At 41.0% G+C, this 16,392-nt stretch overlaps 1 protein-coding gene across 1 annotated transcript in view; it reads right to left on the bottom strand.

Annotated features, from left to right (window-relative positions):
* Positions 1-16,392, bottom strand: part of DNAJC3 (DnaJ heat shock protein family (Hsp40) member C3) — a 54,801-nt gene that overhangs the window by 25,525 nt on the left and 12,884 nt on the right. Inside the window, exons 2-4 of the mRNA XM_019524989.1 lie at positions 15,575-15,685; positions 11,442-11,566; positions 9,589-9,663 (exon numbers count right to left, since the gene is read on the bottom strand). Coding sequence (XP_019380534.1) covers positions 9,589-9,663; positions 11,442-11,566; positions 15,575-15,685 — 311 coding nt within the window. The remainder of the gene's footprint in view (positions 1-9,588; positions 9,664-11,441; positions 11,567-15,574; positions 15,686-16,392) is intronic.

Below are 16,392 nucleotides of genomic sequence, written 5' to 3'. Positions count from 1 at the left end.
TCGTTTGACCCCAGTGCTCTTCCTGCCATGGCAGGGGGTCGGACTAGATGATCTGCTCAGGTCCCTTCCGACCCTAGAAACTATGAAACTAACTATAAGTGTACGGGTGCTATAATGAAAATTGCTACAGCCATGTTTAATTTTAAGGTTACTGTTTTTAAATTTGCTCCTCACTTGCATGTGTTGAGGAAAAAGAGTCAAGGAGAGTGGGAAGGGGCTGCACGGGGAAAAAACTGGAGGGAAGCAAAGCAAAGGGCTACCTGATCCCCCTCTCCTCCCCCACTGGTTTATTTTCCTTGCTGTAGCAGGGTGGGGGGGTAAATTCAAGGCAAACCTCCAATAATTTGATTTTATACCTAGATAATTATAACAAATGTTTACATTTTCCATATATAGAATCTACTGAGAGGTCATCTTATTATTCAGGGTAGTCTTCTATTCAAGTAAATGGGGTAAACTGCTATGGAAAAGCGTTTTAAATAGGAAAAATAAGTAACATTATCACTGCTATTAAATGCCACTAATAAGTGTTCACTGTCCAGGTAAAGTTATCTCTGCATCAAGTTTTGGCAGCAAATTAAAAAAATCTGCAACCCCTATTCAGACCCTGTTTTTTATTTCTAACATTCCTAGCTCTCAATAACTTTTGAGATCCTGGACTTGTGGTTATAGAGAGTTTATTTCCCCTCCCCACCCCAGCAATTAGTGAAATTCCTTAACTACCAACAAGAATGAAATATTGACAAGCAGTCCTGCTTCCAGTTACTACCATCATGTAGGGACAAGCAGGTGTGGAATCACAAACAAGCCCTTGTAACTTCAAATGGAGTCCAACCGGGTTGGGAAGGCTAAAACTCCAGAGCTCAGTGATTTGCAAGGAAAAAGACTAAATGTTGGGAAAATAGCCATCACCACCTCTAGTGATAGAGGTCTGTTGCAAATAGTCCTCCAAGTGCTTTGGTAAGACCCTCAGAGTTCATTAAATCACAGGCAAGTTGCAGGTTGCAGCTACCAGCGGTGGTTCCAAATCACTAGTTGCCCCACTTCAGTATTTTTCCATCCTGTCCATGAGGGAGTGGTGGAGATAATGAACACCTTTTTTCAAGTGAAGACCAGACTAGAAGAAATGTTATCCTCCAATTCCCTTGAACAAACAGGTGAAGAACTGTTTGTGTTCCTTGCCAAAAAAGAAAGAAGTGGAGAGTAGGGGAGTGGGGTAGGGGGCTACAGGAAGAAATAGAGTGCCTATCTCCCTATCAAAGCATCAGGGATGCACAAATGGGTTTCTCTCTCTCATTCTGCAGCACAGACACCACATTTTTACTACCTGTAGGGATCTGTAGTTTATCATTCATTTCTCACTGCTGTGAGAAACCAGGAATCATATCCACAACTTGCTATGCTACGGTAACACAATGTACTACACCCCACATGCTTGGCTAGCTGGGAAAAGCTGCATAGTAATAACTCATTCCATCAGGCCAAAATTCTGCAGATCTGTTAATGTTACATACAGGAAGGACTGATCTCAAACACAATAGTGGCTTACCTGCACTGAGGGAGCACAAAATACAGTAGTTCAACCTCTATTCAAATCTCATCCTGGTAGGAGAGTTTTTAATAAGCCAACAAATTTTATGCTTTTTCACAGGAATAGATTTTAGAATTACTACCATGCCTAGATTCTCTCTCCAATGTGTCCCTTTATATTTATGGCTAAAAAGTTTAACTGTATCAACAGTACACAAGGCTATAAAAAATGTACTGCAGCAACAGTTCCATCAGAGGAAAAACGTAGGCAAGAAGTAAATATTACTTAATACAGATTAATTAGTTTGTTAACATTAACATAATCAAAAGAGCTCACATGAAATCATTTCGAGTTATAATCTACACATGATCTAGGTGCATTTTGTGCAGTCAGGCCACTTAAACTAAAGACATTAATGTACCATTCGGTATTCATTTAGCTCTATTACATTAAGTTCTGCCCATCTCTGCCTCATAGTTCAGTTACTTGGGGCAGGGGTGAGTTACTTATTGGGAAAAGCTCCACAGCTCTGCCAATAATTGTGGGGATGAAGGGAAGTTTCTCAAAAAAAAAATCCACACACACAAATCATTACAGTACCTAAGTGTACTGCACAGGCTCAAGGTGCTGCCGGCTGCACTAAGGGAGCCAAACGCTTCCCATTTTAAGACCTTACCTTCTGTTGTGTATACCAGTGCTAAACTTAAAATACTTGGGCTGAAGTTTTGCATACTGAGCATCTGCCTCAGGCTAAATCTTAATTGGATTGTTTCTGTTTAGCCACTTTTGAGACAGGGAGGAGGGGGGATGGAGGAGTACGTTTTGCCCATATTAAAAAGTGCGATGACTTTTTCCCTTGGAAAGATTTTACACTCCTGTGCTTTTTTGGCAAAAACATCAAAACATGCCAGGGGGCCTGCATGTCAGAGATACGCCTCTTGCTGTCGTAGCAAAAATCCACCCTGCTCAGGGGAGGGAGTGGGGAAATGCACAGTGAGACTCCTTAGCTTTGAGGACTTCGAAGATCCTGTCCATCCTGGGTACACCCAGCCCAAAACTCACAGAGAACCTCATTAGAAAACTGCAGCTCCTGAAAAAACAGGCTGTTTTTACACTTGCTCTGTGGACGGGGAGGAGGTGCTTTAATTGGAGTGGGCTCCAAGAACCTCTCTAATTAAAGCACCTGCAGCATGTTGTGTATCAGCATCCCTGCGCTTCAAAATGGCAGTGGGGCGTCTTAACTAAAGCTCATCTGATGAGCTTTAAACCGTCCTGCCATCATTCTGAAGTGAGACTACTGATGCACAAGATGCAGGGGCTGGCTGGACCATGCTAATTAGCACGCTCCAGCAGACTTGATTGAGTCTACACTGATACACTGTAATTACAGCACCCAGCCTCACAGCATGTTCCGAAGCCCCAGTAATGTTTAAAAAAAAAAGTTTTAAAAAAATCGCAGGGTTTTAAATTTCTCTAACCCGTTCCCTGAACTCTTTCACATTGTCTAGAGTTCCTCCAAACCCCTACCAATCGACCTACATCTGCAGTTTCACAACTAATTTTTCATATACAAATTTAAAATTTATATTCAACAATAACAAATAAAATAATGCAAGTACAGTACTCAGTGAGCTCAGGGAAAAATTGACTGGGCCATTGAATAGTCCCTCAAGGAGACTGGCAGAAGCCCTAGTGTTCAAAGCACTTACTTATCATGAGAACAAACACACTCAAGTGGAACTCCTGAAATGGCAGGGTGACAAAGCAAATGATTAAAACTAAATCCCCTTACCCCCTCAAATTTTTTCAGTCTATAATATTTATAAAACAAACAGATTACCAATAACCCCTCCCTTCAGTACTGCCCCAAAAAGCAGTCTAGATTGCCATCAGCAGATAGAGAGGACTATACTGCTGCAAATGAGTAAACCCAAGGACCTGCTCTGATGCTGATGTAGATCAAGCATCAGGTTCCCTATGTCTAAGTCTATATTTGCACACAACAGGAAGGCCTTCTTTCCAAACAACCAAAGGAGACCCTCTCCGCAAACACAATGTAAGGTTGCTACTTAATGTATTTCATAAAAACGGAGTCATCTTCTAGAATATACATATTTGTAAGTACAAGATGCTGTAAGTGGGCGAGGTTTGGCTGACACCTAGTGGAACTAGGTGGAACTAGGTGTCACTAGTCTTCAGTTTGTGAATTTGAAAATATCTAGTTTAACCACCCCCAGGAGCACGTGTGCTTATCTCCCTGGCAGGCAGGGCATTTCTGTGTATAATGTATTTTTTGCATTGAACATATACACCTGTGCCTGCCCAAGGAATTTCCATAACTGGAAGCAGTTTAAACATGGCTATGAAGCAAGGTGTCTTGCTTTTTCCTCCAAGCTGCACAAATGAAGTTCTGTTCCAAAACCCTCTATTTTCTGTGCTTGAGACTTTGAATGCAAAAACACCAAACAAACAAACAAAAAACCAGCTTTTTTTTTTTTTTTTTTTTTAAACACTTGCCAGTCTGTGTTTGGAAAGACTTCCTTTACACGGGTGCCCAAGAATATTCAGAGACAGAGGATACTGATGCAAGCACGTTGCTTGACTGGGTGAATCTTCTTTTTCAGAGGCTCTGATCCAAAGTAAACACACCAGTATTTCTGGTAATGCTAGGCATGTGGTTAGCTGTATTCAAATTCAACATGTACTTATGCATTTTGCCAGGCTGTGGCCCCAGTGAGGATGTTGATCCATTCTCAGTTTTCCTGGATGACTTCTAGTTTAGAAATCTGAACTTCTAGTCTCTCTAATGACTAGGAACCCATTCTAAACCACAAAATGCATCCCACGGTCATTAACAGGGATCCTGGTTCTCTCTGATTTAAAAAAATCCCCGATTTTCGGTTAAAAAAGTAACCCCAAATCAACATTTTTCCATGATTAAAATGAAATACCACTACCTATAGATATAGCTATAGCTATAGATAATGGCGTTTCATTTAAATCATGGAAAATGTGGATTTTGGGTTACTTCTTTTAACCGAAAATTGGGGATTTTTTTTTTTTTTTTTAATCCAAGAAAACCAGGATCCCTGTTCAGCCAGGTTTGCCCTCCCTCTGTTCCAGGAAGCTAGGGAAACTAAGTCTGCAAGAGAAAGTCCTGTGCAAAATTGCTGCTGGTAAAACACAACTGCCTGCCTTAGGACCAGCTTCTTACACCACTGGAAGAGCTTCCAAATAGAGCAAGGAGCCAAAACTATTGTTTCTAGAGACAAGAAGAGACCCACTGTATAGCATACAACTGCCTCCACACACCTCCCACCCCATTACAGAGCATTTCAGTACAGATCCTCTCATTTTGTAACTTCTGTCCCCTTCTACAGAATATCCTGACAGAGAAACCTGTTCCCCCTCCATTATGAAGGCAGGCTGCATATCCTCTTGTGGAAGGGGAGCCAAAGGTTGTTTCCAAGAAAGAAGAAAAAATAAAAATAAAACCAGGGGCCGAATACTCAGCATGCACCTAATGGAAAGAACAAGACCTAAGAGCCCAGGTGATTTTTGAAAAAGGGACCCAGGAACCTAAATTTCTCTTGCCTTCCCTTGGACCAATGATTAATTCTCAACAAGAGTGCTGCAGAATTGCAGAAACAAAGAATTGCTCTATTTTTCTGTGGTCAAAAATCGGGTGAAAATATAGCTGGCATTTTCAGAGGGGTGCCTTGAGTCTAACGATGTTGAGAACCACTGCCTTAGACTAACCCCAACTACTTACAAGAGAAAAGAACACCTGCAGATACTGGCATCAAGGCCTAGCTTGCCACACTTTTGTTCCCCAGGAAACAATTGAATGGTAAAGTTCAGAGCCCCGTAGTAATGAAAAGGGATCTCGTTTTCCCTGATAATAAATTGCAAATTCTCTGATAAAACTACTCAAATCCATGATTAAAATGCACCCCCCCTCCCCAAGCCTTATGGTGCCCCTCACCCCCTCCCTGCAATGCCCTGGCCCTGCTGGTACCCTGCACTCCCCACCACAGCCCCCTGGTACATCTCACTCCCCACAATAACCCCCCAGCCCTGCTGGTGCCCCTCAACCCCCACTCACAGCTCCTGCTTCCCCAGCCCTGACAGGGGTGCTCCCAGCTGCCAGGGCTACAGGGCCAGGGACCCGAGTCCACAGCCCCCTGCCCCTGACCGGAGGCTGTAGTAAAGCCTGCTGCAGGCTTGACGGGGGAGAGAGGCTGCTCCCCACCACAGTGCACACTCCGGCGGGGGGGGGCGGGGTGCAGAAAAAACACACGTGCCTCCCACCTTTGTGAGTGGGGCAGGGGCTGCAGGCTCCTGCCCTGCTGTCGTCTCTTGGGGCTGGCACAGCCCGGTGTATGCGAAGACCAACAAAGCCACGCAGGCAGCTGCCTGCCACAGAGCTGTGCGCTGCCCTAGCGGGGTGTCCCCGGCCTGCACCCTGCTTCTCTTTATCCAGGAATTATCAGAGACAGATATTCAGAGTTATTTACCAACCATGTCTTAAATAAAAGCATTTTTGTAGAGCATGTAGAGCACTACTAAGAGTCTGTGTTCCCTCATCTTGTAGCAACTCATATTTATATACGGTACAAGTAAAAATCTAATTTAAATCTAAAATAACTGGCAGAACAACCTGGTTCAGCTAAACCATTAAGGCTTACAGAAAAAAAAACAATATCCCCCCTGCAAACAGAAAAGTATAATTAAAACAAAGACGCAGTATATGGAGAATCAGTTAAAAATGATTTAAAACTCCCCCAAGCATCACTTCTACACTATCCTAGTCAATTAACAGTTTCTTTTTAAAACAGAAAAGCCCAAGATGCATTTTGACATTTTATCTGTCATGCTCTTATCATAAAAGACTTACAGAGCAGTATAAATGAATATATACATATGGGATGTTATCTTCTTCATTATTATTGCAGCTATAAAAATAGAGAACCGAAGTGCAAGTCCACTGAGGAGACTGTACAAGATTCAGATTTCATATTTTTAAATATTTACCATATTTACTCAAATCCAAGATGAGGTTTTCTTCCCCATGTTCAATGTGTGGGAAGAAGGGGTCCTCATCTTGGATTCAGGTGCAAGGTGGGGGGGCAGGGGGTGGCTGCAACCCTGACTCAGGGTCAGTCAGAGCCGCAGCCTCTGCCCTCCACCTGTCCTGGGCCACCACCACTTACCTTCAGTTGTGGCTCCAGCTCCAAACCCTACCAGGCAGCAGCAGCGGAAGCAGATCTGCCCCCAGCTCTGACTCTGACCTGGTCCTAGGGCTACAGCTGCTGTCACCACAACCACCGCTACCTGGCAGGATAGGGGCTAGAGTCACCATGTCCCCAGTGCCATGAGACTGAAGCCAGAATCACAACTAAGGGCAAATGGAGGGGTTGTGGGGGGGAGAAAGAGCAGCAGCCCAAGGGGTGTGGTTCAAGCTACTTTATTCCCCTACTGCCTATGTCCCCACTTCACCTGCCCCTCCCCCATGTCAGTGCAGGTGACGAATTTGGGGCAACCCCCCCCCCCAAAAAAATTGATTGTATACATGGAAAATTATAACATTTATAAATTTTCCATTTACAGAATCTAATAATTGGGGGGGTCATTTTAAACTCAAAAGTAATCTTGGATTCAGGTAAATATGGTAACAAAGGTTGGTGTTGTTCTTCTAGAGCCTTGAAGTTCTGGGGTTCAAACTGAAAGTAAAGAATGTATACATTTTCTTTTATTTAATAGCAAAATGTTACCACTTCTTTATTTATTTATTTATATTGTTTGTTGGCAATAACTGAGATCTATATCTATATAAACCACATGCATTTGTATCTCAGTTATTGCCAAGAAACATCTAGAGAAACCTTCATTCATACCGACGTGCACAAAAGCCTGTAAATACTCAATGCTACTGTTAGTAGCAATTGTATTTGTAATGATCAGGGATCCTGGTTTTCTCCAGTTTTAAAAAGTCCCCCATTTTCAAATTAAAAAAGTAACCCCAAATCCACATTTTTCCATGATTTAAATGAAACACCACTAATACATAAATCTGCATCAGTGGTCACCAGCCAGCGGATCTCGATCCACTGGCAGATCCTGGAGCCTCTTGGGGTAGATCTCAGAGCCTCTTGGAGTCTATCCGAGGCTGGGGTGGGGGGACTGAGTGCCCGCGTGCTTGCAAGCGTGTGCCCCAGCCCAGCAAGTCAGTCCATGGGGGAGGGGCAGAGGCAGAAGCAGGGGTAAGTTGAGTGGGGCCCTGGCTGGGTGGGACTTACCTGCTGGGGAGGTGCACCCCCAAACAATTTTTTCTCTCTCTGCCTCCCCTGTCCCTCCTCACAGACTTGCCTGCTGGGCAGGGGGTGGCACCACATGGTAGACCTTGGGTTGCTTTTAAATGCAAGTAGGTGACCTCCTCCTTAAAAATGCTGGAGACCACTAATCTATTTATTAGTGGTGTTTCATTATCATGGAAAATGTAGATTTGAAGTTGCTTTTAACTGAAAATTGGGGATTTTTTTTTTTTTTTTAAATCAGACAAAACCAGGATCCCTGGTAATGATGTTTAGTTTTGGGATTATATCTGTATTTTCTTATGTGGAAGTGTGCTCCAAGCTTAACACAGCCTTCATGAAAAATATGAAAAATAAACCAAAAGTATTATGTACAATGGAACTTATATGAGCCCTATTACCATAGTATCCAAGGACCTCAAAAATCTTAATTCAGCTTCATTGAATCTCTGAAGATGAACCCTTAAAAATGGGGAAAACTGACACAAAAACAACTTCACAATTTGCCTATAGTGGCACAAGAAGTCTGACTGATTAGAGAGCTTAGCACAAGTTTTCCACTCTCACTTTCATACCCAAACTGTCTTTCCTTTTGAATATACACACACATTTCTCTGAAGGCAAAATGTCAAGCAACAATGATGAAATGTTAAGATTGTTCATATATTAAAATAAATTCTTGTCATAATTCTGCACTACACTGTTATCATGACAAATGAGAAGTGACAAAATGAAATCTACTTAACAGCACTGTTAGCAATGCAACCTTATTACAAGTATGTTTTCTGAAAGACATTCTAGGCACAGTTACAACTGCACCACAACTGTTTCTGGACAACAAAAAGGATGATCATGCTCATTAAAACTGCAGTAATTCAATAGTTTATTTATACAAGATAGCTTTTTCAAAGATGTTGCAGCTGACCTGACTCAAAGTTCCCATGTAGATGTTCTACAAAAAGGATGTGGATTAGGGAAAAATACTATCTTAAAATCTGAATTTAAAGCTTATGATCAAAGAAACATACAACAGTAAGGTTAGAAGGGATCTTGTCGGGGTCATCTAGTCCAACCCCTTGTTCAAGGGAGGATTTTTCCTAACTAATGAGAAATAAAACAATAAAAAGTGCCAAGTATTTGTCTAAGCTTCTCTTAAAAACTTCCAAGGATGAAGATTCATAGCCTTGCGGGGCAGGCTGTTCCAATGCTTAACCTCCCTCAGTCAGAAAGTTCTTCCTAGTATCCAACCTTAAAATTTCTTCCTGCTGCAATTTGAGACTATTGCTCTTAGTCCTGTGCTGACACCACAGAGAATAGTCTGATCTACACTATCTTTATAACCATCCTTCAGATATTTGAAGACTGTTTCCAAAACCCCTACAGTCTTTTCTCCAGACAAAACAATCCTAGTTCTTTCAGCTTTTCCTCGTATGTCAGGTTTCCCAGGCCTCTAATGATTTTTGTCACTTTTCACTGGACTCCTGGTTTGTCCACATCTTTCTTGAAGCAAGGGGCCCAAAACTGGACATAGTAGTTCAGGTGTGGCCTCAGTGTCAAATAGAGCAGGAAAATGACTTCAATTGATGTTCCTATGAAAAACCCCCATTATGTTATTGGCCTTTTTTGTAAAAAGAGCTCGTATTCAGCTTATGGTCCACTGTAACTACTAGGACCTTTTCTGCACTACTGAAGCTGAGCAAGTGATAACCTAGTCAGACGTAATCCTCTACACTTCCAACTTACCACAGTTTTGAAGTCTTTATCAGCTTCATCAAATTTTCCTTGCTTAAGTAATAAGTGTCCTCTTTGTAATCTTGCCTGAAATAAAACAATGACCAGTTTTGTATTTTACAAAATGAGTATTGGTAATCAAAGGAAATCAAGCCAAGCTTTCCATAAACCTACTAGAATGGCATTTTTTCACCCCACCCACAGCTAACAAACTGAAACAGAAGCAGTCATAATAGCACCTACTCTATTCCTCCCTTTCCTGTGCCTCATTCCCAAATGAAACAACTTTGTTGGGAAAAAAACGTTGATTGTTAATGGCAGGTTCTATCGCTGCATACAAAACTATGGCTCCAATGAACTTTATTCAGCAAAGCAAGCATTTAGCTGTTAAGACAGCACTCCTACATTCAGGCTTCATTAATCTATGGCTTTTTGATGGGCTGTAGCAAAAGGAAATTCCCTGTCCTTATTGTTGAGTCTTCAGCAACAGAATTCTTATTAAGTTTTCAGTTTTATACATATTATTTTGACAGCTAGAGGGCATGTCTACACGCAATATGAAGGTGGTTTGAGCCAGAGTTTATTGCTCCTGAGTGTGCCATTTGCACATGTGCCCAGGACTGCAGCACGTTGAGCTGGGGCACAGCAGAGCTGCTCCAACCCAGCTCAATGTACTGTAGAGGGGCTGGCTGGGGTACAGGGGTGCTTCAGTGTTGGGGCTAGCCAGCAGGCAACCCCCACACTGAAGCATCCTTGTGCTCCAGCCACCCCATCAGTGCTTGCACATACATTGTGGTGGCATAAATAACTGCATCATAGAACAGTACTTGTGTCTGGCCATACTATCCTACAATGGGGTTAACTAGTTTACTCTGTCCTAATAGCACCACACACAGATGGTGACATTTTACTGCAGAGCCTAGTGGGAAACTCCTCAATAACTGTCTCGTGTAAGCATGCCCATTGACTGAAATTTGGATAGTTTAAGATAAAGAAAAGTATATTAAATGCCAATTAAGAACTGCAACCACCCTTTCTTGAATAAACCAGATTAAGTGAAATCCAATGACAAGACAAATTTATTGCTAATAAAACTGTTCAACTCCCAAGATTGGTTTAAAAACAGTTTTTATGTATCCAATTCTGTGAGAAAAGGAAAGGGAGACAAATTCTTTTCCTATACTGACTGGAATAAGGTCACTTACGAGTAGTTAATTTTGTGGCAAAAATCCATTTCACGTCTTAGAAGAAAGAAATTGCCAAATTTGTCTTTACAACAAGTATGATGTAAACTCGATTTTGCTACCTAAAGTAGTCAATCTTTACTGTTCAAATTGAGTGCAACTCAATCCTTTCTGGGTATTTATTTTAAAACCCAAGGAGATGTTGCTCAGAAAAAAAGAAGTTGGAGGAGAAAGGAATGAGGCAGGGGTGTTAATTATCTTGGAAAAATGCCCAATGGTAATTTCAGCTTTATGAATCTCCCAAAAACTACCCAGTAACAGCTTGTGGTAAGCTTGGTGGTAATCCTAGAAAAAATCATTCATTTCTTGATTGGCAACTAATTTTACTGCACATGTGACTCCTGTGATATACCACACACCTTCAGAAATGCTAGCAGAGGATATGGATTTGCTGACTGTATTTTAGGTACAGAAACAAGAGTTAGAGTGAAACAAGACTAGTGCATTTGTCTGCCAATGAAGGAGCATTCTGTCCTTCCTCATTTTAAATGCCCAAGTCAGGGTTCTTAAAAGGTTTTCTTTTTTATACTATGAGCTAAAAAAATGAATCTTTTTTGAGACAAAACACTATTTTATTTTACCCTGAAGGAATCCTGATTCTACAAATCCAGCATTACTTACTGATGTGAAATCCTGCTTAAGTTCAACCACTTTACTTAAATCACGAATTGCAGCTTTAGATTTGCCCATGGCTAAATACACTGTGGCTCTTCTGTAATAGGCAATGTAGTTATCAGAATCACCCTCTGCAAGTGAAGAAACAGAAATGAGAAAACTGCCTCAAAGCAATTCAAAGTTAGGATACAGCTATGTTATAATAAGAATAAGAAGTAGCGTTACTTGAATTTTAAGCATTTAGCAAAGTAACATTTGCACAAAGTAATAATTTTACATCTCATCTTGCTTATGTAATCAGTACAGAGATGATATGACGATGGCAACACTGCTAATAATTAGGAGTTTTGAAGGTGACTGTGCACTGTTATTTCAGTTCTGGAGTAAAATTAAGCCACTGCATACTACTAAACTGTTACCACAAACTACAAGCTTACTTTTGGAAACATGTTAACTCTTTCATTCTTCATTTTTGTTTGCATGCATGCATCACATCAGATGCACACAAATAAGACATATAAATAATCACCCCAAATGACCAATATTTTAGTTAGCTGAGTGTTTTCACCAATTCATAAGCTCCTTACTTTACATGCAGGTAACAAAAACTTTGCATTTCATTTTAACAACGGTTGCACCAGACCCTTATATTTAAGTCTTAGTGGCAAAAATAAATTGTTCAGTGATGCTGAAGCTGGAGTGATTACACAGCCTAGCATTAAGGTCAACGCATCCTAAAAATAAAAATAAGTGACTAGGCAACTCTTCTCCAACACTCTGTTACCATTGTTCTTTAGGTTTCTCTTGCTTCTTGCTAGAATCCCATTTTAGTGTAGAAATCCTGACCAGAAATCCACAATAGTCCAAAGGAGTTTCTGAGCATGGTACCCTAAAGGTACACACTGAAAGAATATGGTGCTCTTAATTCCAAGATGAAAATAACAATGATGAGACTGCAGCTAAAATGTCCGTCAGGCTACTCATTGGACAATGTCTTCTAGTTTAAAAGTGTATGCAACTTTGTAGTGTATTATAAGCTTTAGAGATGGGAATGTATGTACTTGTAACATAAAAAAGATGGGTTTATTCCTCACTTAGTAAATCTTACGGATTAAGCTTAAAGTCTAACAAATTACACAGAACATCCTGATAAATTTCAGTATGTAGCTGTGCTTCACAGCTAGTAACCTTACTAGATGGAAATGTTCTCAGTTCCCTTGTACAATCATCTGCCGAGGTAGAAAAATGCCGGCAATCAAAAAGGGTAATAACTTTCTACCCTGACACTGCATGCCACTCCCTAAACAAGTACTATAGCTTCCCAAATCTATTTTTATTATCCAAAACTATGAAGCTTCACTAACTAACATTTACATTTACTAAGTACTACTCCACAGAACACATGCATATCCTTAAACCTATTCTAGCTAATACAGCCTTAGGCAATCTGTAAATGAACAGTTCTTATACCCAGCAGAGTAAGCTGTTTATCAATGAACACACAAACTCTTAAGGATTAAAACAACCAAGGTGCAAGAAAGCTGACCCAAGAGAGCTGATAACAAGTGTGTTCCACCACCAGTTGCTGATCTTATAGCAGGCAGAAGATGATTTTCCCCTCAGAGCTCCCCAGTAACAGCAATGAACAGTGTCCCATATCTACACAAAGAAAATGCACAGCCCATCAGTCACACAACTTGGGGAAGAAGTTAAGAACCAGAAACAAGGAGTAAAGCAAACAGCAGCTTGTTTTTTACTGCTAGCTGTTTGCAACAGGAACATTGCACTGGCTGCAGCTAAAGGAAAAGGGGCTATTTCCTCATCTACTAGTCCTGTGATCTAAAGGAGGGGTTTTCAACCAGGGGTACGCATACCCCTGGGGGTATTTGGGATGGCCTTAGGGGGTACTTGGCAGTGGGCACTGCTGCGCCACCAGCACTTCCGCCACCACCCGTGCCACCAGGATACTCGGTTGTGGGGAACCACCCCCCTCTGGTCACTGATCAGCTGATGGGGGACCCCCTCCCCTGCTTGTTGACTGGCCGTCAGGGGTACACTGACCCAAAAAGTTGAAAACCCCGATCTAAAGCAAGCAAAGACCTTAAGAGAACAAAGAGATTTTTTTGATTAAAGTAGTACTTAGTGCACCAGCCAAGTTGATGATTTTTGCTTAGAAAAATTGAACTCTGAAGAAGGAAGAGATTTGGATAGACAGCTTCAAGATGTTTTGCACCATTAACTTCAGCATGGTGAGGTGACAAATACATTCAGTGAGGGAACTTATATTCAATTTTCTTCTGTTTTCTGTCCTTTTTGAAGGGACTTAACATATGAAACAAAATTATATTAATGTACTATTCTCAAGTATTTAAATTTTAGATCTGTCTTTAATGCAGCAAATTCTAAATAAGTTATTCATTACTAGCATTAAGAATTTACTACCCTTAGCCATGCATCCTGAAGAGGTTAGCAGAAATGTCACCATATATTTAAGTATAAACCAAATGAAAAAGTTAAAATTTTTATTTGTAGCTATGAAAGGTAATTGGATGCACTGGGTTATAAAACAGAGGAATTACTGCACTCTCATTTGAATGCGTGTAGACAGCCAGATTTGGGAAAATTCTGGCAAGTTTGTTTTCCTGGTAGAAAAATCTTATCTGAAGATGCCTGAACAGATATTTGATGCCACTGCCGAGCAGAGTTTGTATGCTGATGCAGCACAGCCAGGGGAACACTGTGAACATCTCTTAGAGTCCTCTGTGGTCTTTCAAGAGTCTGAAGACAGGGGCAGCAGTGAACACGGGTTCAGAGTTAACCCATCTCTCCCTACAGCACAATGTAGAACAAGGAAGGGGGCAAGTTCTGCTATCTAATCAGCTGGAACAGTAGAGTCCAGCAAGCGGTACTCACTGTCCCCCTGAGTGGGGCAAAGAGCAAAACACCTGGGGGATCATGCCATGGTTTCTCTCTGAAGAAGATGCATACAGACATTTACTTTCTCAGTTTAACCCTGGTTGTTCCAGGGTTATTTTTTGCTCCTGAATGTCTGTTCATTCATAGTTTCAACTGAGAGAGCACCAATTCTCCCAGAAGAAACTGAATGCCTGTATGTGACCCCTGTAGACACGTCCTGGCTAATCCCACAGCCACAAATGAAATCAAATATCAAGACTGAGGATTAGTACACAAACATGCTTTTACACAGTTTTTGCATTTAGACCTCAATGCAAGGTCTCAAAGACCTGGTTTATCACTGCATAACATCTTGAAGTTTGTTTTCTACCAATAAAATGGGTATTTTGTTATACTATAATAAAGTTAATTTAAGTAAAAGGAAAAAGAAATCACAGCAGTATACCCACATTCCATTCACTGATGTAAATAAAATGCAAAGACTTTGGCACCGCCCTGCAGCACAAGAAAAGCTCTAATGTGGGTAATTAAGTATTGAGAAACATGAAAGCAAAAGAGTTTGCATGCAATCCAAGAAACAAACACACCCAAAATGCATAATTCTTGTTCTAGGGAACTTCTACTCTACCAATGAATTTATGAGAATTATAGAGTCAGAAATACACTGTGTTTTAGTTCAAGGTTGAAAAAAAAAAAAACTTTAAAACTTGATGATTATTCCCCCTCCTATAATTGTACAGTGCTTTAAGAGAAATGCGTTGGATTCCCACAGAATTGAAGCAAGAAACATTCCCATCTATATCCTTTTTTAAATAAAAGATACTTTAAACTTGCTTTTTAATTTCTCATCTTGATAATGCCAGGGACAATTTACAGGACTATATCACAGTCCAGTTGTTTATAGAGAATTTGCTGCATATGCAAGGCTTGGTGTTCCCTTGCACTTGATTTACATGATCTCCACCCTGGAACCTCAGTGACAAGGCACAGGCACACTATACTACAGAGGATCTCACTGAAGTTACCACTGCTCTAAAAGCCCTTCTCAACTCTGCAATCCTGAATATGCACTGCAGCCCTCCCCCCACCACCCCCTGTGATTTGTATGACTGGAACCTTGTTATTCCCCCCAAGCAATTATGGAGAAAAGGGCAAGAGGGGCTTCAATATAAAAATTTAACTGAACATGCAGTACAGTAATTTAGCTGTCTTGAGATACACACCTATAGCTGTATGAAAGTGAGACAAGGCATCTGCTAGCTGTCCAGCAGCCAGTAACTTCTTGCCCATTTCAAGTTGTTTTTCTACTTCTGCATTTATTCCACATTCAGCTCCTAAGGAAATAAAAACAAAGGAAAAAAAGGCAATTTTGGACCAGTTCAGTTCTAGTATAGTTGGCACTTAAAACCAAAGATGGAAAAAAAGAAAGTTTTTTTTCTCTCCATAACACACAAGACATGAACTTTAATTTTTGCTTTCCAGCAGCCATGAAATCCCTCCTTCAGAAGAGCCACAGATACAAAAGCATGGGTTACATTTTCTAATTCTCTATACCTGGAGTTTTCTACCAAATTTAGTGATCCTACAAAGCCACCTTCTTCCTTATATCTGTTTAAATATAATAAGCCACTAGATTAAAAGCCATTGCCAGACACACATTTCTAGCTGCCCTAGGGTCACTGACCTATGGACCGCATGCCAGATCTGGCTCACAGCAGCTTGGGAAACCAGAAACACTTCAGCCACAGCATAAAAGGAGGTGTGTACCCAGAGTCTTAGTCCTCCTGTTTCCCCACTACAGCTCCTGCTGATTGCTGGGAGAGTGGGGAGAAATGCAGCTCTCAGCAGGGGTTGCGTGGTAAACAGCCACCTACAGAGGTAGAAGGTTGCTACCCCTTCCCTATGCATCTTCTGGACATACAATAGTTTGTATATCTACTGCTTTGGCCAAAAATATTCCTTTATGACAAGGGATCCTGGTTTTCTCTGATAAAAAACAAAATCCCCAATTTTCAGGTTAAAAAAAGTAACCCAAAAATCA

Source organism: Gavialis gangeticus, unplaced genomic scaffold (assembly GCF_001723915.1).
Source record: "Gavialis gangeticus isolate Ggan-Ray unplaced genomic scaffold, GavGan_comp1, whole genome shotgun sequence".
Taxonomy (NCBI): Eukaryota; Metazoa; Chordata; order Crocodylia; family Gavialidae; genus Gavialis; species Gavialis gangeticus.
The sequence above is the reverse complement of the archived record's forward strand: the minus strand, read 5'-3'. Positions and strand labels throughout refer to the sequence as shown.